Genomic DNA, 22,683 nt, shown 5'->3' with positions numbered 1-22,683 from the left:
CAAGCTGTGCTTAAGCATAAGAATCAGCATAGATAGGATTAGGAATAGCCATTGAAAAGGTGTCTTTTTATTTCATTAGGATTGTTTTTACGTGTAAGGAACAATTTGTGTTTGGCAGAATCTCACACAACAGTTGCAAGGGGATGAAAAAAATACTGCAGTATTAAGAGTATTTCACCCTTCTATTAAAGCAAGGCTAAAACCTGCAATTCCTTCCCTCTAATAATGAAAAAAACCCTACATAAACAGGTCCAGGTTTAAGTCTGTTTAGACAGACCTCCTGTTATTGCTGCAGGTACATCTGCTTGAGCGTTTAGGTTTGTCTCAAAAGACAAGAAGGAATCTGTTAAGCTCACAGTCAATGAACTCTGTTTCCAAATTCTCCAAACAGAATATTAAACTACCCATGCTTTGATTTATACTATTAATACAAAAGATGAGGAATGGATACTGACTTAGTCCCTCCGATATCTGGCTCCCTTTCCCAAGGCTGATTAAACAGTCAAGTTAAGACAATAGAAGAAAGGACCCAAGCTGACTTACCTCCACTTTCAGGAGTGCGCAGCCTTTCAAGAACTCTTGAATATTACTGATGCAATCTGCTTCATTTTTAGGCTCCAGGCAATACTAAAGAAAGAAAACCCACTGAGCTCATTGCATTACCTCCCGTGTCGCCTGTGTGGAGAGGGCCTGCATGAATATTGACATGTGCGTTTTATACTGAATTAGGGAAGCTTCTTCAGGGGGCGGGAGGGGGTGGCAGGCAAGCTGTCGAAGCAGGAAGAAAGCCACTGGAGGAAGTGATGAATACATCGAAATGGTCGGCATCTTGTTTTAAATCTCAACATGTGACAGTGCCCTGAAGTGACAGTGGGAAATTGATGACCTTTAACAACACGCTGCCCCAAACCATGACATGTAAACAAAAGATAAGGAGCTGGCAAAACTGATCTTTGCACAATTTAATAAATGCTCCTCTTTTATAGGGTGGATAACCTGTTGTGGTGGTGGTTTTTTTAAATGAAACAGCTTCTCTTTCATGTTGCCAGTTCCTATCTGTCATTGGACTCCTTTCCTTTTTTTCTCCTGCAGTTTCTTATCATGCTTTTGGACTGCAAATACACCTCACGAAACAGTAACAGGAGGCACTCGCATGGCTTCAATACCAATGGATCTGCTGGCTTTGGGACAGATCAAACAGCCCGGATGCAAGGGTTATTGTTTATTCCTGCCCTAATCTGCTTCTCCAGTGTATTTCCTGACTAACAAAGCATTTTGCAGTAAGACTTCTGAAAGAGTGAATATATTTACAGTCAAAATTAACGATATTTACGTAAATACAGACAAACTGCATATCCTTCTATTCAAAGCCAAGATATTCTGATCTCTGGTAGGTCCAGTATTTCCTGCCACTGAACGAACACGTGTAACCTGGCCAAGTGCAACCTCGTGGGGTTTTTTTTTTCTGGACGTAGAGACAAAATCAAAGAACTAAATCTACAATCACACTTTACTCTGTTAGAAACTTAAATGTAAAACATTTATCCCCCATGAAGCTCCTCTCACCAAAAGAAACCAGACCCGAAATGCCCAGGGTAGTGTTCCTCTGAGCAGGGCTCTGTCTCAGGGCAGTGAAATGCATGGGAAAGCATTACCTTTTCTGCAGATCCCGGAAGAAGTCGGTTAATGAGTTTACAAAGCACTGTTCCATCTTTCAGAGAAGTTTTCAGGAACTCCTCTGGATCATCTACTATTTTCTTGGGGGAATTTAAGACTCCCAATGAAATAAGCCACGTTACAGTTTGTTCTTCTGGATTCATGGTGGAGAGTTGTGCCGCTGGCGCCGTCCTGTGCAGCAGCGCTGGAACCCACATCCGTGATTGCATCTTCCTGCCTCTGCTGCTGCTTGCACAGCTCAAGTGTGAAACTACTTTTTTTTTTTTTTTTTGGCTCAGCACAGAAACTCACCAAATCTTAGGAACCAGTAGTTCCTCTAAGGTAAGAAACTCTTTTTAAAAATAAAATAGTTCTTTGCACTGTTAAGAGACAGAGCAACGTTACAGAGAAGTATTTCATGTGAATATTTATTGCACCAAAAATATCTCATCTAGTGATGTGGCAGCTGGCACCTATCACCTGGTAAACGTGGTCTGAACTTGGGGTTATTACCCAAAGGAGTTTTGTCAATACTGTAAATAATGAGGTATTCATTGTTAAACCTGAATTCACAGTGATGATGATTTGAAGGAATGTCACACTAACTTTAAATAAACATTTTCAATTTCATGTGGCAGCCCTAGTTATTAAAATTGCCTTTTACAGTTAACTTTTTATTATCTGGTTTTTAAATTCTGATAATGCACTTTATACACAAATAATGGTTTTTTTCAACTATTGTGTACAAGTGCACAGATAATACAAAATGGTTTTCTTGGAAGATTTTAATCTCTCATAACATCTGGACAACTTCAAAAAGATCAGAAATTTAAGTGATCCAAAGCTGAGAATGAAACTTCCCAACTATTTCACTTGTCCTGTTAGGATGTCCCTTTCCACCAGCTCTTCAGGATCCACTGTAGGCAGTACCATCAGTTTTCCACCCTGCTCGGGGCAGTACCAACCATCACTACTTATCACAGCAATTCAGAACAGTCCAGTCATCTCAACTGTCCTTTCACCACAACAGATGGGAAATGAAGCAATTCTGTTGATGATGCCAAAGAAGTTGGAACATCATGGATTGAAGCAATCCAACAGGAACAAATTATCCTGGAGACCAGAATTTCTTGGTGACAATGTTCTGAGCCAATTCCTCACCCTGTTACTTGAACAAACAGTTTTCAAGGCACCAGTATTCCCAAACTGTTTAGGCCTGTGATTTAAAGGGTAGGGAGAAATGGAAGAGCAAAAGGATAAACTGCACACTGTGAATGTGCATGGATTTGTGTCTCTGCTTTCCAGGTGTTATGACTGGTACTGGGACCTACCTAAGGGCCACTTTTAACAGCCACCAGTAAATCAGAACTGCCCTTTCAGGGTTAGACACACCTCTGATCTTTTCCAGGACTTGGGGATGAATTCCAGTTCTCCATTGTGTGGAAATACTTGTTAACACAAGGCAGCAGCCAGTGCAGCATGAACAGTAACACTGGATGCGGCTCAATCACAACTCACTGCTCTCTCCTGAGGCACATCTACAACTATCAGTGTGTGTGCAAAACATTTTAAAATTATGACTAATTGCAACGTTAGTTGTTTTTTCTTTTTCCAGTTCTGATGAGCACTACTGTTTTGAATGTCTTTTTTTAGTGTTTTGCAAAATGGAGACATCAGTTTTGCTTTTCATAGTTTCTTTTTCCAATTCTGTAGTAGGCAAGGTAACTGCTAACACTCAATGATCAGCTGGGGACAAGCATTTTGGTATGGAAGACACTTCAGTCACCTCATCAGAACACAGCAGTTTCTTATGTAAAGAGCAAGAGAGATACTTCCAACACTGGGAAAATTGCACACTGGCTTCATACCTGAACACCAAAGTACCTCACCCACCCCTTCTCTAAAGCAAACCTTTTGTGTTGATGGGCAGGTTTAGTCTCAAGACTGTTTCACATTCAGTTGTTGCAGATGTTAGTGGTCACAACCACAATTAAATAAAAATACTTCCCACATCCTGAACACTTACCAACTGCTTAAAAGACCTGCAGATAGGCATATTCAAACAGCCCCAAAATTTATGGAGTTTGTGATTAGCCACCTGAAGACCAACCTTCCATCTTCTACAAAGGACTCATCTAAATACATTGCAGCTTGTTCACCAACTTCCACAATGAAATTAATTGTGGCAAACCCAGAGTATGAAGGTAAAGCGACTCGGGAAGGAACAGTGCCTGGTCTGGTCTTTGGGAAGGCTTCAACTTTGGTTAATTTGCTGACAGGGACAAAATAGTGAATTGTCAATCACCTCTTGCAGAGTCAACTTAGTTATGTAATTTGCAGCCTGATTTACACCAGTGATGACTAAATAGCAGAGTGTTATTTAAAAGGTAAAAATAAAAGGGGGCATGTGTCCTATAGCCAATTACCAAGCAACTCTGACAGCACACACATCAGAACAGCACAGCAACGGGACCAAGTTAAGAACAGCAGTCACACATTCAAAACCCATTTTGAGTGGTTCTCCTCAAAGTCACTCACATTTATGTAATTCCCCCTTTTTTTCCCAGCACAGAGAGAAAACACCCAGCACAAAGACCATCACTGGACTTATCTGTGTGCAGCAGAATCTACTGATACATTTCAACTCGTGGCTTTCAACGATAAAGTTTGACATGCACCACTAATTTAAATCAGGGGCACATCCTCATTATTTAGCATTTTAAGCAGGTTTTTTTTTTTACAATAGCTGCCACGTTGGCATTACATTTTACATAAACAACAGCATCCAGACTATAAGCTACTGCTGAAATAAGTCTCTTAACAGTACAGCATGTTATTCTTTCTTGCAGAAAAGACACAGAGACCACTTTATAGCAATAATCCTCCAAGATGGAACCCTTGGAATCTTTTCCACCATAAGTCTCTGAGCAATACATATTTTTTTTTTACTTTAGCAAAAAAAGCAAAACTGATGTTTTTTTTTTTAACAGTAAATTTATTAGCCCTGGCAAGTACTGCAATTCTACCCATCTGCTACGTACTTGCAGACTTATTCCTAGAATCTGCAGCCCATAACTGAAGTGTAAAGTGATATCCTCATCCCAAAAATCTGTAGACAACGTATGCATGATTTTTCTTCTTTAGCTACGCGTTATGAACTGAGTATTTCTTAAATGAGATCACTTCATGTCTATCACAAAAGTCAGTATAAACTTTATTATCAGTGATTGTTTTAAGTACTTCAGTCGATCTGAAGTTAAGTGTTTTCTACGTGAAGTACCAGTGCCTGAGCATTCTTCTCACAAACACTGGCACAACAACATGTATCCAAGATAAAAACACATCAAAACCTAGGCAAAGTTTTGAAGAAAGCACCTACTTGCAAGGGAGGATGCAGTGCTGTCTGGAGTACATACACCACACTAATTATTCTGGGGATTTATCACTAACATTGCCTCAGTATATCAACACTTCCTTCCTCTCATCCAGAAGGCCTGGACAGAACTGTTAATGTAAGAATATAGAATTTTTAATGGTTTCTTGGTGAAGAAGAACTTGTAACACCTTAGTCCTCTGTGTTTTAGAGGACCAAGACTAATTTCTGTACAACTTGCTCTTTTTTTCAGCATTAAATGGCAAGCACATGTGTGAAGGGCAACCCAAGTACTTCTCTGCTGCAGAACGTACTGCTGTGTGTGTGCTGACCAGCCCGTGGGCTCCCTCTGGACTCTGGGATGATGTCAGCTATGGCACACAGCACTTGGCTTCCACCAGAATTTTTCTGTATATCCAAGAGATTAGTAGTGCTACTTTCAAAGGCAACTCCTGAATGCTAACATAACCCTCTAGAACAAATGGTGGGCAACACCACACTCAAAATCCAGGCTGTTAGCAGTTGTGTTTTGTTATCCTTCCATTTTCCAAAGCATATCCACTGCTGCACTGCCACCTTCTAGGCACCGTAACTGAAAAAAGGAAACACAAGTTAGTCTCCTCTTGAGAGGCCAAGAGACAAAAAAGCTAAATAATTTTTAAATTATTTTTATATACACAATGAATACATTTGTTTTGTATTTGATTTGTCCCAAGAATATGAACGTACATCAACAGCCATCTCACATCTACAGTTTTAAACCATTCCAGAGATGCCTGAAGTCTAATACAATCCAAAGACCTCTGCAGAGATCAATTCCTAATCCAAAATCATACTTAGTATAACTGCTCACTCTGCACATTTAACCAGACTGATTAAATGCCTATACTGACACCTCTTATTAAAAATTCATATTTTTATGGTCTGCTCTTGCAAAATTTCATAGACTAAGTACTCTCTGCATATGATTTGAAGTGCATTTGTAAATGTTTTTGCTCAGCTGCACTCAAATGGGACCCCTCTTTGCAGATGAGTAGTCTCTCACTGCCATTCCTAATTGGTCAGCTTATAAAGCCTACTTAAACCTCCCCCTGCAAACTTCAAACAGAAGTCAAAAATATTAATTAGACATGAAGATGTTCCATTCAAACCTACAAACACAATCTTTCTTCCAGCTACTACACTGCTGTAATATTTACCTTATGCACTGGCACAGGCACCACTCATCTCTGCCATCATCGCAGATGAACCAGCATTATATTCCAATGGTACCTTCTGGAAGTTATCACCCTGCAACTAAGAGAAGATACAATAAACTGAGAAAAATACATTTTACAGCACATGTCAACATATAATGCTTCCCCCCATTTCAAAAGATGACAAAAGCTTGGGTTTGCAGATTAGTCTGTTGCAAGTTTTACTACTTCTTTAAGTGGTGGAAGGTTCACTGGCTTGGAATGGACTGGGATGGTTTAGAGATAAGTTGCATGGCTTATGGATTCTCACTCCTTTTCAGTGGTGCACTGCCATGTTAAATCCATAAGTTGAATGACAAAATTTACTGAGGACTAAACAGTAGTACAAAGGTTTTGGGTTTGTGGTTTGGTGGTTTGGTTTTAGTTGGAGGTCTTCATGTTTACTATAGTCAAGAGCATCTTTTGAACTTCATGGCTTTACCAGAGCCATAACAACTTGCCACAGGTTCTGCCACATGTACCAGGTATCCCTGCCACGCAGTGTCAAACTAAACAAAGTCAGGCATCCAACTAAATGTCAAGTTTGCAATGGCTTGATTCAAACTCCCACTAGTCAAGCTGGTTGTCAATCTAAACCAATTTCTGATTTCTCAAGGCTTTAATTTTGCTAGAATACTGTATATGCAGCCTCTTTAAGCATCTTCACTGAAACATACTGGGCACAAAATACCCCCTCCCAACCCTATGTGGCAATATTCTTTCTACAGTGAGCTGCATTACACCTTTAGTCTCAAAACTGATGCCATAAATGCTTTTATCCAAGAAGAAATGTTGAATTTGGAGAATTTCTAACACACTGGAGCATTTTTTTTTTTTAATCTAGACAGCACTTCCATTGCCATGACATGCAGCTTGTCTTACTGTACTAGAGGAAGGTAAACTGGTTTAATTTTGACTTAGACTGAAAAACTAGTTTGCTTTGCTTACCATCTTTGCTGTTTCACAGGCATTTGATGCTTTAAATCAGCTGTGGAATGCTGAAAGATTCACTTGTTTTTAGGAAGCCATAAGCCTTTGAGAAGTTGGAGAGAAAGACTTCTTTGCTTATCTTATTTTCTCCTTTGGAATCAAAGATGTTCCTTTAAAAGTGAAACACTACAGAGTTGCAAAAATTTGAAACAGTATGAGTAAGCATCGTTTTGCAGCTTCTTTGATGGAATTGGTCAATGGTTTGTGGGGTTTGTTTGTTTTTTAAACAGTAGTCTGTAGCTGACTTAAATGTACATGACTTATTTGGAAGGGAGATCTTTTTAAACTCCCTATGAAACAGGAGGAAGGCAGAAAATAGTATTATCCACTTGCTTTTTCAGATTAAGTGAATGAAATCCTCTTTTCCTTTACACAAGGATCTGAAGGCATTTAGTACTGGGAACACTGTGACTTCAAATTCTAGGCACAACTGAGCTTTGTGTGGAATCATCCCCACCACCCTCCAAATCACAAGCAATACTTTCAGAATGAGATGCTGAACATGTAGAACAATCCATCTCCATGTTAGATGGTTGGATGTTGTGTGGAAGATCTTAAGAACTGCTTTTTCCATTCATGACGAAAATCAGATGGGAAGTGTGGCATTTCAGGGAAACTTTACTTTGAAAATTACAACACTAGTACACAGCTCAAGTTTATACATTTAACATCTGCTTTCTGAAAGAAATGTTAACAATTTTGAAATGAAATTAAACATTGTTTGAACTTTGCTTCACAAAAGCATAAAGTCATGGAGGGGAAAACTTAACAGGCAACAATAAAAAAAGGTTAAAAACAACTTTTCCTTTTAGTAGTCCTCTGGTAGTAAAGATAGAACAACTTCCACGTTTGAGAAGTAATCTGTCTTGGTCCAAAAGTTTAAGAGTGTTTTTAGTATCTGCTTCTGCCTCCACCCCTATCGGATCTGCTTCCGCCACGGCCAGCACCTCTGGGTGCTCCGCGGCTTGAACTACTGTAAGAATCTCGAGGAGGTGGGTAGCCCCTTTCCATGGAGGGGGGGAGACCCCTGTCTTGTCTTCCGACACGATCACGGCCACTTGAGTAGACATCACTTCTGCTGCTTGAGTAACTTTCTCGGCTTCCATATCCATCTCGTGTGCTGCCGTAATCATCATACCGACTGCTTCCACCATATGATGGCGGGGGCCCTCGTGCAGGTGGAGCACTACGTGAGTTACCTGCAGGGTCAATGGTCAGGTAATACGGCAACACCATGAGTTATATAGAACAATTTCAATCTGAATTTACAGAACTGCTGTATTTAAATGTTTACTGCTACTCTTTTGTATGTATTGAGATGTTCTTAATAGAATCTGCCACATTAATGGTACTTAAAGTGGGGACTGCGTATCAGGCAGTGAGTGGATTTAAAGATTCTGAAGGAATGAAGACGGTGTTTGTTTATTCAGGCAGGCTCTTTACTGGGATTTCCAGAACAGCTTGTTATTTTAGAGAAGAAACTCAGCCATATTTTCCAGAGACAGTTGTAATTCTGAACTGTAGACTTTGCTTCTTTAGCTTATAGCTTATTTAACAAGATGATCAAATGATAACCAACAACTGCACTTTCACTGTAGGGGGAAAAAAGTGTGCCACTTCCCCCTAAAGCAAGCAACCTAGTAAAAATCAGATTTTATGACACCTGTACAATTACATGATCCTCAAAATGGATTCTTACCATAACTCTCATATGAATCTCTGTAGGAGCCTCCGCTTGGATGATCCGAGTAGTCTCTGTCACGTCCACCACCGTATCCATCACGATCGCTATAGGAGGAAAGACTACTAAGACTCAGTACAAGATCAGTAACATAACAGCAAGAATAAAGTGACAAGGACAAAAATCCAACAGTAGGTACCTATATCCCCTGGAGGGGTATTCATCACGTGAACTGGAATGACCATAGTCACGATAAGCATAGTCTCGTGGAGGTGGCGCGTAGTCCCGTGTGTCCCTAGAACTGGGGTAATCTCTGCTTGAATAACTACGAAGAACAAGAACTGACACATTAGCCATGTCACACTGCAAAAGATCAGGAATCAACATTCTTCTCTGAATACAAAAAACCACCCCACCAAAAATAGGAAAAGAATTTACCCATCTTTAGTGCTATAGCCATCATCTCTTGGAGACATGTAGACATCTCTCCGTGATGGCATTGGTTCTCTGCGTGGAGGACCACCATAACCATCTCTTCCACGTGACACAGGAGCTGAAGAGAAGCAGTCCAGATCTTTAAACTTAATTAGCATTTAGTCAGACAAGAGACTCTTGGCAAGTATTAGTAGATTGTTTAGAGCAATTTAAAAGTATCTCTGTAGCCCACATTACAGCACGTTACATTTCTGCTTGTATAGTTTAAAAGTAGCACTAAAAGGATCATACTCAAATCACACCAAGCTGTTCCCAACAGCTACAAAATTATATTGGTATGAAAGGAACTAAAAATTAGAAAAATATACCAATCCCACTGTAGACTGAAGTTACAATCAATGATTTGCATCAGCTTCTGAAGGAAAACTGGTGCTACAGCTGACCAAGCAACTAATTAAGTCAAAGTCCTTACCTCTTCCTCCCATGCTACTGCTACGCACTGGTCCCGAAGGTGCCGATCTTTTAGGTGGAGGGCCTCCACTTCGTGGAGGTGGACCTCTCTTCATGGGAAGTGGCCCTCGAGAAGACCCTAGAGGAATAAGCCATGAACCAACTTATTATTTCTGTGATACTTAACTGCATGACCCTAAAGCCTGAACTACAGTAACCTAAGTGCCATTATTACCACTATATGATCAACAGTAAACCGCTAAAATTAGATCTCTCAAAGCCTTGTCTTCTAGCCCATACTAAATGCTACTGGCAGAATTGAGAGCCAAACTTTCCACAGCCTAAACTCCTGTCAAGAAATTGTCTTTTAGAACTTATCCAAAAGTCACAGGGTGTGACAGAAGGGGAAAAAAGACAGCTGATATCTGTAATCAGTCACAGCTTAAATACTCAACAAGTTACTGTTCTCAGAAGACAAGAGCCACCTGGGAAGATGTACTAGGTAAGAGCCTACAGAGAGGGAACAGAGGCACTACCGAGTCTGTAGAACCTACTACACAGACTCTGCAAGAGAGAAGTTTCACTATTTCCAGGGTTTTTTTCTGCATTACAGCTTTTACTGTTATACCTCAGGCGCTGCTTGCTTGTTCTTACAGAGCTTTGTTTTGATACTGAAGTCTGAATCAATAGCTATATCTTAAGGAATATCCAGTATCAAGTAATGTACTATTGTTCCACTTCAGAAAGCTTCAACTCAACACACTATTTTGTAACAACAAACAAGGCTTAGTTGCCCTAACTCCCAATATGATCTAGAATGATCAGCCCTAGAATTTTCTAAGTTCAGTCCTCTTGCTAGTAAGAATGAAAGACAGTTCCCTTTCCCTGGTGGAAGAGAATCACTTTTTCAACTTGAATACCAGAAAGCTTCCTTTCTCATGTGCAAGGCAGGAGTTTTGTTTTTCTTTCATAGGCAAAAGTCAAGTGGAGTGTTAGTTGTAGAAAGGAATCTTCATATTTGAAAGCCTTTTCTTAAGGTGTACTTGCCTAATCAAAAATTTTACTAAACTGCCGAAATCATATTTCATCATTTTAATAAAGAACAAGGAGTGCACTATTTGGCTGTTTGACTTTTTTTTTTTCCAGTAGGATTATTGTCATCTTCCAATGGGATTGTCTTGTATGTTGTCCAAGTATATAATGAGAGAGGTCAATACATACCCAAGTGACTCCCTCTTGAAGGTGGTCCTCTCGCGCCACTTCCGCCTCTTGCGCCTCTAAGGCCCCTGGGAGGACCTCTGCTTCGGGGAGGGGGTGGCGGCCCACGCCTACCACCACTCTCAAAGGATGGCTTGGTTGCTTGTTCCACTTTAATTGCTTTCCCATCTAATGACTAAAGAAGAAGCTGCTTTACTTACTGCTCAGTCATGTTTGTATTTCTTAAATCAAGCCCCTCTTGCTTCACTATTATAGGGCTTCCATTTTATAAGTTAGAGCAACTCTAGAACTGATTTCAGTCTTCAGTATTAGTACTCAGCAGCATGTTGGGCCTAATTTCAATTTCTACAGTACTTCATTCTTGTTGTATTGATGAAAAAAAAATACAGAGCAGCATCAGAAAGGACTTTCAGTGAAAACACAAGCGTCCAATGATTACGGCAGCCCCACGTCATTTATTCTGTAAATGAAACATGATATATGATCTACAATTTACTTTCAATTGCCACGTACTTTCGTATCAAACTAGGACTGCACCAGTAGTTACAGGATTAAGCTGAACGTAACTTAGCTTCAGTTGGGATTTCTGGCAGTGGGGAGGCCGTTTAGTACATTTTCTTGATGTCCTGATAACACGGTGATCACTGACGCATTTAGAAGTAATTTCAGCATCTACACAGCAGACTGAGTATGACAATTCACCCCTTCTTTCTAGTGTTTCAAGTTGGGTTTTCAAACAAGGTGACTGTCACAATTTACTCTATTACTTGCTTTCCATGTGGTTGGGGTATTTTTGTTTGTGGGTTCTGTTGTGTGGTTGGAGGGCTTTTTTGTAGGACAAAAATGGGAGGTTTTTCTGGAATACAGATCTGCAATAACAGGACCTCTGCAGCCTGCTGTTATACCTCAAAGGTGAGCAGGTGGTAACACATGTTGAGTAACTCAATCAAATTTCTGTATAATCTTTCAGGCACCACATGTTTGGCAATTATAGTAGAAGATCACAAGCTCTGCTGAAATTAGGTTACTGCACACCTATCCTGGCAAACATGGTTTATTTGCCCCTTTTAGCAGTTAAATATTTAACTCTGCCTTAAAAACTAATTAATTATCAGGCAGAAAGTTTTGTTTATTGCACTTCTTTGCTGCAATAAATTAACACAAAGAAATGCTAGTAGTGTCTTAATCTGCACTGATATTTTATTCAAGTACAATATCTTTTTTTGTTCTCCACCAAAATCTAGCCCTCTCTGAAACCATCCACTGTAGTAGCTCATGTATTTTGCCACCACATGTAGTCGTAGCTACTGTTTGAAAAATCTGTGTGTATGTACACAGGTCCAACTTGATCCATTTGAGGGAAAAAAAATAAGGAATACTAGTGAAATCATATTGGTCCTGTCTTTGACTGAATGAAAATATTTTACTTACGGAAGGTTCCTCAAAAAGCCTTTTGGCAAGCTGAAACATTCCAGCAGCATTAGTACCTCTAATCACTGGAACTTCTCAGTTGGTATCATATTGTTTTGCCATCATAATTCATACTGAGAGATGTCTCATCGTTCAGGATGAGACAGGAACAGTGGGCTTGAAGCCTTAAGCTTTGCCATCATGTCCACTGCCGTCCTCAATGTCATGGCTTATTCTTGGCAGCTTGTTTGAAGTTTAGAAAGCAAACACCATCCCCTTCTGCTAGCATGGGTTCTGAAAACCTGCATGCTAGGTTAGAGTTCTTTTTTTTTTATGTAGGAGGTACAGTTTTACTTATTTCTCCTCCTATTTTCTTCTGCCTTGCACTTATGCATCTGACTTAGGCAAAAGGTAGGTTTCTTTGCAGACTGCTTTACACAAGCAGTTTAAAAAGGTATGCCTTAGGTCCAGAAAGACCTTTCATTAGGTCCAAGAATAATTTTGTTAACCAGAAGTTGTCAAAGTTTGTCCTGTTTTAAAGCAGAGAGGACAACATTTTATAGGTTCTTAGCTCAAAGACAAAAAGTCTTATCTCACCAAACAGATAAAACACAGTCCATCTCAAAATATGGGATTTTTTTCAATGAGCTGAAAGCAACAGCTGTCAACATGAACACTTATTAATTCCTGTTTAGAACCCTCATTCAGAGTGTAACAGTAGCATTTTTAGTATCATATGAGCACCAGAAAGTTGAGTCACCTTGGTGCTAAAACACATGAAAAATAATTTAAGATACAAATCATTTAAGGACAGTAATAGATTGGCAATCAAAGTCTTCTATATGTGGCATGAACAATCTGTACAGCTTTGTAAGGTGAGCCAGGGAACCTTAACCGAACACAATTAGAGAACTGTCCTGCAAACTGTTCCACATTCCAACAGAAAAGATGAATGAAATTTGTAAAATTTTGGGAGTGGGGGGGGCAGAAATCAAAGTATTTCCAAAAATTTGGATGAAACTGGACCTAACACCACACAGGGCTTTCCTCTCCAATGGATCATTTCATTGTTGATGCTGCAGTGACTCCACCATTTCTGCATGTTCCTTGATGCCACAGAGTGGGTTTCCTTTCACCATATGTATTCAAGAACTGAAGATCATCTCTTATCAGGCTAAGCTTCTACATCATATATCACTTCTTCTCCAAAGGAAAAGGAAAGTCTGTCCAATTAAAGAAGACAACCTTCTATAGTGCTGAGTACACTTTACACTGTTTGGACTGCAGCATTTGCTTCCATCCTTTTAACAAGACCAGCTGGCTTGGCAGGTCTGCACTGGAATTAAGTCTTTGGCTTGTCCTGGAGCTTTCCCTTAAGGTCATATCCTCTCTTTACTTATCCATTTCTTCCTCAGGATTTAAAATCAGAAGACTGTGAGGAACAGCCTACTGCACCAAATGACTTGGGAGTATCCAGCACACTTGTGTCCAGGTAAGCACACACATTTTGTGACATCAGGATGCAGACTGCCACGAATTAAGCTTCTTCTTAAAGAAGGCAGATAATCTGCTGTGATAAAGTACTTGTAGATTTCTTCTGTGCTGCTCAGACATGCTAACATTGATCCAATTCTGCACACAAAGTAGTTGAAGTGAAAAATCTCCATCACATCTCCAAAATAATTCCGCTGATCTCTTTCAGCAGGACTGAAATGAATTCTCGACAAGTAAGCTTTAACTAGTCTGTGCTTGTCCCAATTTGGAATGAAACACAATTAGTCTCCTTCCTTTCCCCCCCACCCGGATAGGTGCAAAATGCTGGCTATACAATTTTCATGAACACTTGCAAAGTAAAAAAAAAAAATCAAATGCCAATTCACTCTTGCAGAATCTACTGAGTCAGTCTCTTCGATTGGCTACAACTTTGAATCCCCCTGGGATGACAGATTGAGCACGCAGAACGCTTTCCCCAGGCTGGACAGGTCATCTAATTCCTTATAGACTGCTTGAACTGCAGTCTGCACAGGGCTTCTACTGCTGCTTCTTAAGTGCCTGAAATCCTCAAGACTGCTCCAATCCATCCTTTCCAAATGACCAGAAAAACTTCAAGCTGTGATGTATGACAATGATCTCTTCCCACAGCAGGCCTCAAACACCACTCCTCCTCAAACTTTGAATGCAGAGTCTTTTTAGATTACAAGCAGTACCTCTTGTCCAGAAAGCTTTCTGAAGATGAGTGTGAGAGACTGAGAGACCACCTCATGAACATCTTTCATATCCATGGCCAAAGCAAGCCGGACCAGGGAACATTCTAGGCCACATGCCAATTGAGACTGTTCTTTTCATACATTATTTGCCATTCAAACTTCATGCAGATGAAGATACTTCTAGATTTATAGTGTTGAAAACAAAACCATGAGAACCATGATCCACAAGGCAGTCCTTTGTAGCATTTCTTGACAGTGATGCAGATGGTGCATTCCAGAACAAGCAGACATTACCTCAGCCACAAACACTGTCTCATTTAGCTACTTTGCTAAGCATTGCTTCCCTGAATATTTCCAACGTGACCAAACACATGGCACAACATTCAAGAGGTAGAACAGTTGGTGATTATTTTCAAAGGGATTTTCATTTGCAAGCTGCACTCCACAAACACTTAGGATTAGTGACTGAATTCCTTTCAGTCTGACAATTACCTATTGGTACTTGAAGTTACCTTATGTGAGGATTCAGGGTAATGACTATTTCAGAGGAAATTAAGTGTCTGAACACAGCAGTAAACAAGTCTTCAGAATTGCAGCAAACTACACGACGGAGAAATAAATTCAATAAAAGGAGCACCTTTAGAGATGTTTAGAAAGAACATTATCTGAATTTGTTACTCTCTGCCTTGACAAAAACTAACTTGTTTAAAAAGGAAGCAAGTTTTCAAGGAAAGTAACACTGTCGTGAGGTTGTCCTAAAGCACCCAGAAACACCAGCACATGGAGCAGAAAGCCTGCTGTAACTCAAACCAAAGAAATTTTACTATTTGTGTTCACCATGAACACTACAAACTCATTTTCTTTTTCTTAAAGTTGCTTTACTTACTGACTTCAGTAACGGACATTTTTCTTCCACTTCAATGTCTTATGCTAACCAGACAGACAGATATCAAAATCCCAAGAGTTATTTAATCACAATCAGTCGAGGCTTGTTCACCTTACATGAATGTCATCTCAAGAGACACTGCTGAGAAGGCCAATGCAGTTAGACCTCAACACAACCATTCAGATTATGCATGGGGAGGACCAGAGTCCGAAATTCAAATGAACTAAGATGCCTTTCACTGCCTGAAGAGACAGCACCTCTATGAAGATAAGGAGCTGATGACCTTCAAGTTGCCAGCTTACGTCTACCTTTTCAAGCACATACCGCAATAGACACAGATCACAGCAGCCTACAACTGTTTGACAAACTATCCTGGTATTATCTCAGAACTTCTGCTCCAAATTCCTGTATTTTTAAAAACATTACATGTACATTACATTTTTACTTCCTTTTAAAGTTATACCATTGCATTTTAGGGTGTAAACAAAAAAATTTAGTTGATGCTTAACTGCAAAGCTCTTTCCCATTAACTGGAAAGATGCCCCTCACATGTGCCAAGCAGACTGATGATGCATCTCACAAATCCAGGTTATCCACAGAATACCAGAGAGCTCATCAATGCTCCAGCACAGCAGGAAAGTCATATTCAACCCATGTTAAGGGAACAATTAACAGTTTTCAGGTAAGTCACTTCCCTGAAGTGTATTTTACAAAGTAGTGCATTAAAGTATGATTTAAAACAAACAAACAAACATTAGAAACACACAAAAATGGAGAGCTAACTACTAAAAAGGCCTCCATCAGGGACTAAAAACAAAGAGTGTAACTGACAGCTAGACTTCACTTTCTACTGTCAAAGCTATGACCAGAAGAAAGCAATTCCAGCATCATGAAGCCTGGGACAATTTGCTAAATGTGACATTCTGACTTGTCTCCAAGATCTTCTAATCCATTGTTTTTCCAGTTTTTATTACAAGTTAATTTACCCCAAAGATTTACCCTGCTGGACAGTAGCAACAGCAACGTGTTATTGCAAAAGGTCTTAATTCCTACCTTTCCATTCATATCTCTGGCAGCATCTTTTGCATCTGCTGGACTCTCAAATGTGACAAAGGCAAATCCTCTGGACTTGTTGGTTTCCCGATCTTTCATCAGAAGGACTGCAGAAAGAAAATCACGTTACCCTTTCCCGTAACTAGGCAGGAACATTTCAGCTTTATTTAATTTTTTAAGCTCAGAACTTCTTAGAGGACATGTAAGCGCCATCATTTCAGATGATCAACGCCAGAAAAAGTCATCACAGCTGTGCTGTTGTTCATTTTTATTATCTTAATAAAAAATTTCTCTTTACCTTCCACAATGCGTCCATATTTGCCAAATACAGCCTCGAGGGCTTTCTCATTAGTCTCTGTGTTCAAGCCCCCAATGAACAGCTTCCCAGGACGATCTGCTTCAACCATTTTGATGCCGTAAATGACCTATTAAAAGAGTAATACTGTTATTAACAAAACATCAGACTACAACAGAGACTTCCATGCAACTTCATGGAATATAAGCGACTTTTTTCCTCAAAAGTAGAAGCTAATTTTCTTGAAGGAGATGTTAATTAAGAAATATGACATATAAAGTACATGAAAAAAATTTAGTTTTTTTCTGAAAGTAGTATTGCCCTCAGTTACTTCTTCACATTATACAGTGTCTTTCAAAAATATACAGTTAACTTTGAAAAGTGGAACAAAGTACTGGAAAGATCAAGCAATATTAATGAATATGAAAACTCTTTCAGAGGTGCTGTTCTTTTTTACCCTTGATGTCAATCCTACCACTCCTTTCCTTTAAATCCCGTCGTGGATTTTTCAAGAAATTTACTTAATCTGTCCAAGTAATATAAAATTATTAACTTTTAAAGGCATCTTGGGCCAGTATTCCCAAATGAAGCCCATTCTTTGTATTATTTCAAGTACTTCGAGCCAAGGTCCTGGCCTACACAACGTATGAGCCTGAACAGACACCAGACGACCACTGCAGTTCTACACAGCAATGCCACGGCTAAACCAAGGCGGGGGTGGGAGGGTTTAAAAAAAAAACAAAAAAAAAAACGAGCCGAAGACAAAGCCCAAGCTCTCAGTGCCTGGCAGGGCGCCCGGCGCCTGTGGACCAGCGCTGCCCGCTTGGCTCCAGGCCGATGGAGGGAAGCCCCCGGCACAGGCGCAAGGGGAGCGCGGACAAAGCGCTGCCGGGAGCAGGCGGCCGGCGGGGCCGGGCCGGGCCGGGCCGCACGGGGCCCGTGTGGGGCCGCGCTCCGGGACACGGGCCCGGGGGGCCGCCGGACCCTCCGCGGGCTCGGGCACCGCCACAAAATGGCGGCCGCCGTTGGCAGCAGCTTCTCTCCCTCCCCGTGCCCGGCGGCCGCCTCGGCGCTTACCCACCCCACGGCCTGGCCCCGGCCCGAGCCACTGGCCCGGAGCTCCCGCCGTCCCCCGCTCGCCCTCCCCGGGGATGTGCAGGGAACCCCCACACCTAAAATGGCGGCCGCCGCGCCTCACGCCGCCGGGACCCCCCTCTCCCGCCGCCGCCGCGCGGACCCCGCCGCCCCACGCGGGGCCGGGCGAGCAGACAAACGGGCCCGGCCGCGCCCCCGCCCCGCAGCGACGGGCGCGCCACGCGGCTCCCTCCACGCGGACCGGGCCTCTCCCCGCGGGTCCCCGCATGGCCCCGCGGTGCCGCCCGCAGAGCCCCCGGCCGGCACTCACCTCCGCCCGCGCCGAGCCGCAACTGCGCAATGGAGGCGAACAAAGGCGCTGCGGCCCTTTATAGCGCTGACGTCACCCGCCCGCCCGAGCCCCGGATGCGGCGGCGCCGGGCCCGGCAGGGGGCGCGCGCGGGCCAGCGGGGCCGGGACTGGGTAGGCCGGAGACGGGGCGCTGAGGGGGGATCTCATCAATGCATGGGAATATGTCCAAAAGGATGGTGCCAGACTCTTCTTTGTGGTGCCCAGCGGCAGGATGAGGAGTCATAAACTAAAACACAACAAGTTTCACCTCAACATGAGGAAGAACCACCGAGAGTGGCAGAGCACTGGAACAAGCTGCCCAGGGAGGGCATGGAGTCTCCCTCTCTGGAGGCGTTCCAAACCCACCTGGACATGTTACTGTGTCACCTGCTCCAGGTGACCCTGCCTTGGCAGGGGTGTTGAACTGGAGGATCTCCAGAGGTCCCTTCCAACCTCAATGATTCTGTGATTCTGTGAAGGAGCAGATCTGTCACTGCTTTGGAAGCAAAATCACTCCCAGTACTGTCAGAAGTGTCTGTGCAGGAGCTTAACCCAGTTCAGCTGAAACAGCCTTAAAGGCATTTTTAATTAGTTTGATCAATACGTGTCCATGTCAGTACCCCTTCCTTGGAGACTTAGAGCAAACCAAATCAAGTGTGGTTTAAAATGAAATGTGTTTGTTGATAGCACAAAGGTTTGCACTGGTTCAGCTAACTCCAGTTTTAAATTATTTATACCTGAAGTTCAGTTGTGGAGATTTTCTTTGGATGGCTAAACCAGATAGCAGAAAAGTTAGGGGGAAATACATGCATGCAAAAATAAATTTTCATAATATGAACTTGTAGATTATCTAAACATATTAATAGTCATCAAGGCCTGTTTTCTTGGTCACCCAGTCTAACCAACACCCAGTCTTCTAAGTTCTCCCTTGCATGTTCTCTAGACGTTTATTTCTGGGATGTGCCACAGGGTCTGTGCATCCCACAGACACTGCCCAGTGCTGTTACAGTCACAGAGCTGCATAATTGCTCCATCCTGATAAGAGAGCATCAGACTCTATTCCTATCTTCAGTTTTTCAGTCTCCTCTGTCAGCTACTGATATTCAGCTGCTCTTTGTGTTAGGGAAAGCAGGAAACAACATCTTGTGTTGAGAACACAAAGGAAGGGAGCTCTCAAACACTGCTCTAGACTCCAGTACATTCTTGAAGATGATCTCCTTTCCAGCGTGGACGTTCAGAGTTTCTGGATACTGTTACTGTGCATGGGAAAAGGGAAAGATGACCTTCGTAATGAAGTGGGCGAGCACTGCCCGTGATATCAATGCAGTTGCTGAAGAATGGCATTGCCAGATCCTCATCCAATTATCATATGAAAAAAAGCTTCAAATTCTAGTTTCAATACAAAAGAATTTAAACTTCAGAGGCTCCCTGGGATGCATAGTGAAAACTAAAGCGAATTGTTAGTCCTGTAAGAAACATGGTAAAAAAGGTCTCTATGTATGTGTGGTCTCTGTGTGCTTCTCTGACCCACAGTATATCTGCTGACTGCCTCACGAGTAATTGGAAAGATAAGCATGTGCAAAGTCTGGTTTTCCTTCTATGATTACAAGAGTGAAATATTTGGTAACTGCAGGCTTCATTTTATTAACATTCTGTACATGTAGCTCGTGTATTAACATGTACTGTACATGTAGCTTGGTGGGATCAGCATGAACATAATCATGTTTGAAACAGCATTTGAACATTACTGTTGTAATTGTATCAGGGCCTAATTCTTCTGTCCTTTGTCCTAAGAGATATCTTCATCAGGACTCTCATCAAAACCTAGGTGCATCCTCAGTGCAAACTGGAACAGAATTTTACCATGTCTCCCTGCATAGAGCATGTGTAGTCTCACTCCAAATTCAGTGAGACAGATCTTTTCCTAGAGGATTAGAGGATACATAACTCTTTAATTCTTACAATTCTTCCCCCTCTTTTCCTTTTCTTTTATTCCCAAAAATTTGATTTTTTGTAGAGAAACTACAGAAATCATCAGAGAACAAACTGCAGTCTGAAAGGAAACTAATCCCTCTTTAGCAGGAAGGTCAAGGCTGAAGAGCTATGACAGTTTCTTTTGCAAGTGATTTCTCAACTTTGAATTTTCTAATACGAAATTAAGGTAGTAATATGAGGTCCTAATACTGGCCCCTATGGAATGGGAAATGGACTTGGATGGGACAACTGGGGAGACAGAGACCCGGAAAATTCCACCAACCTTTACACAGAGGACAGCTGCTCTCTAACTAGCACAGATATACTTGCCCATGCATCATCACAGCTTAGGAAGTTTTCCTTACATTTTCCAAAGCAGAAAAAATTAGGTATGCTACTTATGTAACCCTAAAAATGAGCCCACTAGATGGGAGGGGTGGACAACAATCTATGAGGGTAGCATTTGCTGGATTTTCATGGTAGCTTTTGACTAAAATGTCGCTCTCTCAAATGAATCCTAGGATGTTTAACAATGTGGTTGATTTTAAACTACAAACTTTTTCATGCAGAGGGCAATATTTTGGATTTTCCTTGTACCATGCTGCGTATTATCATCAAACATTGGCCTTTTACCAAGTTCATCATACTTGTGGTTTTAAATGGATAAAGGGTTTAGGAGAGCTGGGGGATGGGGACTAATGAATACATAAATAATCTGATCACACAGGACTCACTCAGAACGAATAAAAAAGGAAATGTAATTCCCTTGAGATATACATTCAAAAACTAATAACTGAAAAGATCAGTTTAATACTTTCGTGACAAGGAGCAATTTTGCAGGCACTGTCAGTGGATAGTTATTTATAGAAATTCAGCAAAACTGAGAAAACTCAGACTAGAGTGGATGAGAGCAGCACAAAATAATTGTTTCTGGCACTGACTTTCTCAGCCATTTCTAAACTGGAACTCCCTAATGTACTCCTCCCAAATCATCTGTTTGGGATCTCATTGTGGCCCCTTTCAGTTTATCAATATGAGGTGGATCACAGGTACCTAAGACATAGCTGGAGCTGCCTGAAATGACAACACAAATTTTCCAGGCTCAGCTGAAGAGGCACAAGATAAACAATTATTATACGCTCTTTATTCTTCTGTCTGGTACTGTCCTACAGTAAAGGCAACTCACTATTTATTGATAAATGGGTTAAAATTGTTGGACATAGAGGTTTTGCAGGCCAATACAAATATAATGTTGAAAACTAGAGTGGCAACGGCTTGCATGAATGGGAAATACAGAGAGGAAGATGCAGGTGTTTGCTACCCAGTGCTGACAGCAATGCATTTACCACAATGTCTCAGACAACAGTGAGTATCTCTCTTGCCATGGTTGCATGGAGCTGGGCTTGCAGCCATTGCTTGCACTTACCCTGCTTCTCAGACAGGTTTTGCAGCTGTCCCAGAGTGCTGCTCCTGCCATTGCCAGCTGAGCAGGTGAGCCTGGAGCTTGGCATCACATCTGTGGCACGGCTGTAGCTGCATTGTATCAAGGAGCCATGGGGCACCATCCCACTGTTGTGGCTGCAAACATCACAAGCTGCAGCAAAAAATCATCAAATATAATTCTTCAAGGTTGCTATGCAAAACCTTGGATTTCCACCTCTAATTTCTGAGCTGGTAAAATCCAATTTAAGTCCTTCTCACTCTCTGCAACTCCCTGAAAAGAGGTTGTAGCCAGGTTAGGGTCAGGCTCTTCTCCCCGGTAACAAGCGACAGGATGAGAGGACATAGTTCCAAGCTGCCACAGAGGAGGTTCGGGTTGGACATTAGGAAGAATTTCTTCACAGAAAGGGTGATTTGACATTGGAATGGGCCGCCCAGGAAGGTGGTGGAGTCACTGTCCCTGGAGGTGTTTAAGGAGAGACTGGACCTGGCACTCAGTGTCATGGTCACAGATTGGACTTGATGATCTCAGAGGTATTTTCCAAACTAATTGATTCTGTGATACAATGCTGGGGGCTAAAACCTGAAAAGAGGTTCTGGTATCATAGAATCCTAGAACGGTTTGGGTTGGACGAGACTTCAAAGATCATCTTGTTCCAAATCGGCTGCCATGGGCAGGGACACCTTCCGCTAGACCAGGATGCTCAGAGGGCCGTCCAACCTGGCCTTGAACATTTCCAGGGATATGACATCCACGGCCTCTCTAAGCATCCTGTGCCAGGGCCTCACCACTCTCACCGTCAGGAATTTGTCCCCGATGTCCCCCCTAACCGTGCTCTCTGTCAGTTTGAAGCCGCTCCCCGCTCACCCCGTCACTCCCGAACCTCGGGGTGCCCTTCCCCAAGATGGCGCCCAGCGCCTCCCGCCCTCACTGCGCAGGCGCCGCGGCCCCGAC

The 22,683-nt window shown here is 41.9% G+C and overlaps 2 protein-coding genes, 1 long non-coding RNA gene and 1 other non-coding gene across 9 annotated transcripts in view; all 4 read right to left on the bottom strand.

Moving 5' to 3' along the window:
• The window catches only part of ARHGEF6 (Rac/Cdc42 guanine nucleotide exchange factor 6), a 40,633-nt gene extending 38,767 nt beyond the window's left edge, over positions 1-1,866 (bottom strand). For both annotated transcript variants that reach the window (XM_032701639.1, XM_032701640.1), the window contains exons 1-2: positions 1,656-1,866; positions 544-627 (exon numbers count right to left, since the gene is read on the bottom strand). In XM_032701639.1, coding sequence (XP_032557530.1) covers positions 544-627; positions 1,656-1,820 — 249 coding nt within the window. In that variant the 5' untranslated portion in view covers positions 1,821-1,866. The remainder of the gene's footprint in view (positions 1-543; positions 628-1,655) is intronic.
• A 2,981-nt stretch (positions 1,867-4,847) lies between these two features.
• Positions 4,848-18,403, bottom strand: RBMX (RNA binding motif protein X-linked). 5 transcript variants are annotated; one of them, XM_032701643.1, is made up of 11 exons: positions 18,295-18,403; positions 16,893-17,019; positions 16,595-16,701; positions 11,042-11,213; positions 9,843-9,959; positions 9,374-9,509; positions 9,135-9,260; positions 8,954-9,057; positions 7,213-8,453; positions 6,229-6,325; positions 4,848-5,621 (listed from the first exon to the last, which is right to left on the bottom strand). In XM_032701643.1, exons 2-9 carry the CDS (start codon positions 16,999-17,001, stop codon positions 8,146-8,148), a joined length of 1,179 nt encoding a protein of 392 aa, XP_032557534.1. In that variant the 5' UTR covers positions 17,002-17,019; positions 18,295-18,403; the 3' UTR covers positions 4,848-5,621; positions 6,229-6,325; positions 7,213-8,145. The 5 variants fall into 5 exon arrangements, with proteins under 5 accessions (XP_032557534.1, XP_032557536.1, XP_032557537.1 ...); XM_032701645.1 differs by having other exon boundaries at positions 8,954-9,042; XM_032701646.1 differs by having other exon boundaries at positions 9,374-9,488.
• Positions 16,772-16,845, bottom strand: LOC116794138. Its single transcript, XR_004359706.1, has one exon. It is a non-coding gene; the product is annotated as a small nucleolar RNA SNORD61 (small nucleolar RNA).
• Positions 18,404-21,026: 2,623 nt separating the features above from the next.
• On the bottom strand, positions 21,027-22,656 carry LOC116793822. The gene is made up of 3 exons (XR_004359595.1): positions 22,560-22,656; positions 21,715-21,882; positions 21,027-21,362 (listed from the first exon to the last, which is right to left on the bottom strand). It is a non-coding gene; the product is annotated as an uncharacterized LOC116793822 (long non-coding RNA).
• Between the last annotated feature and the right edge of the window lie 27 nt (positions 22,657-22,683).

The sequence above is a fragment of the Chiroxiphia lanceolata genome, chromosome 14 (assembly GCF_009829145.1).
Source record: "Chiroxiphia lanceolata isolate bChiLan1 chromosome 14, bChiLan1.pri, whole genome shotgun sequence".
NCBI classification, from domain to species: domain Eukaryota; kingdom Metazoa; phylum Chordata; class Aves; order Passeriformes; family Pipridae; genus Chiroxiphia; species Chiroxiphia lanceolata.
This window is presented reverse-complemented; position numbering and strand designations above follow the sequence as displayed.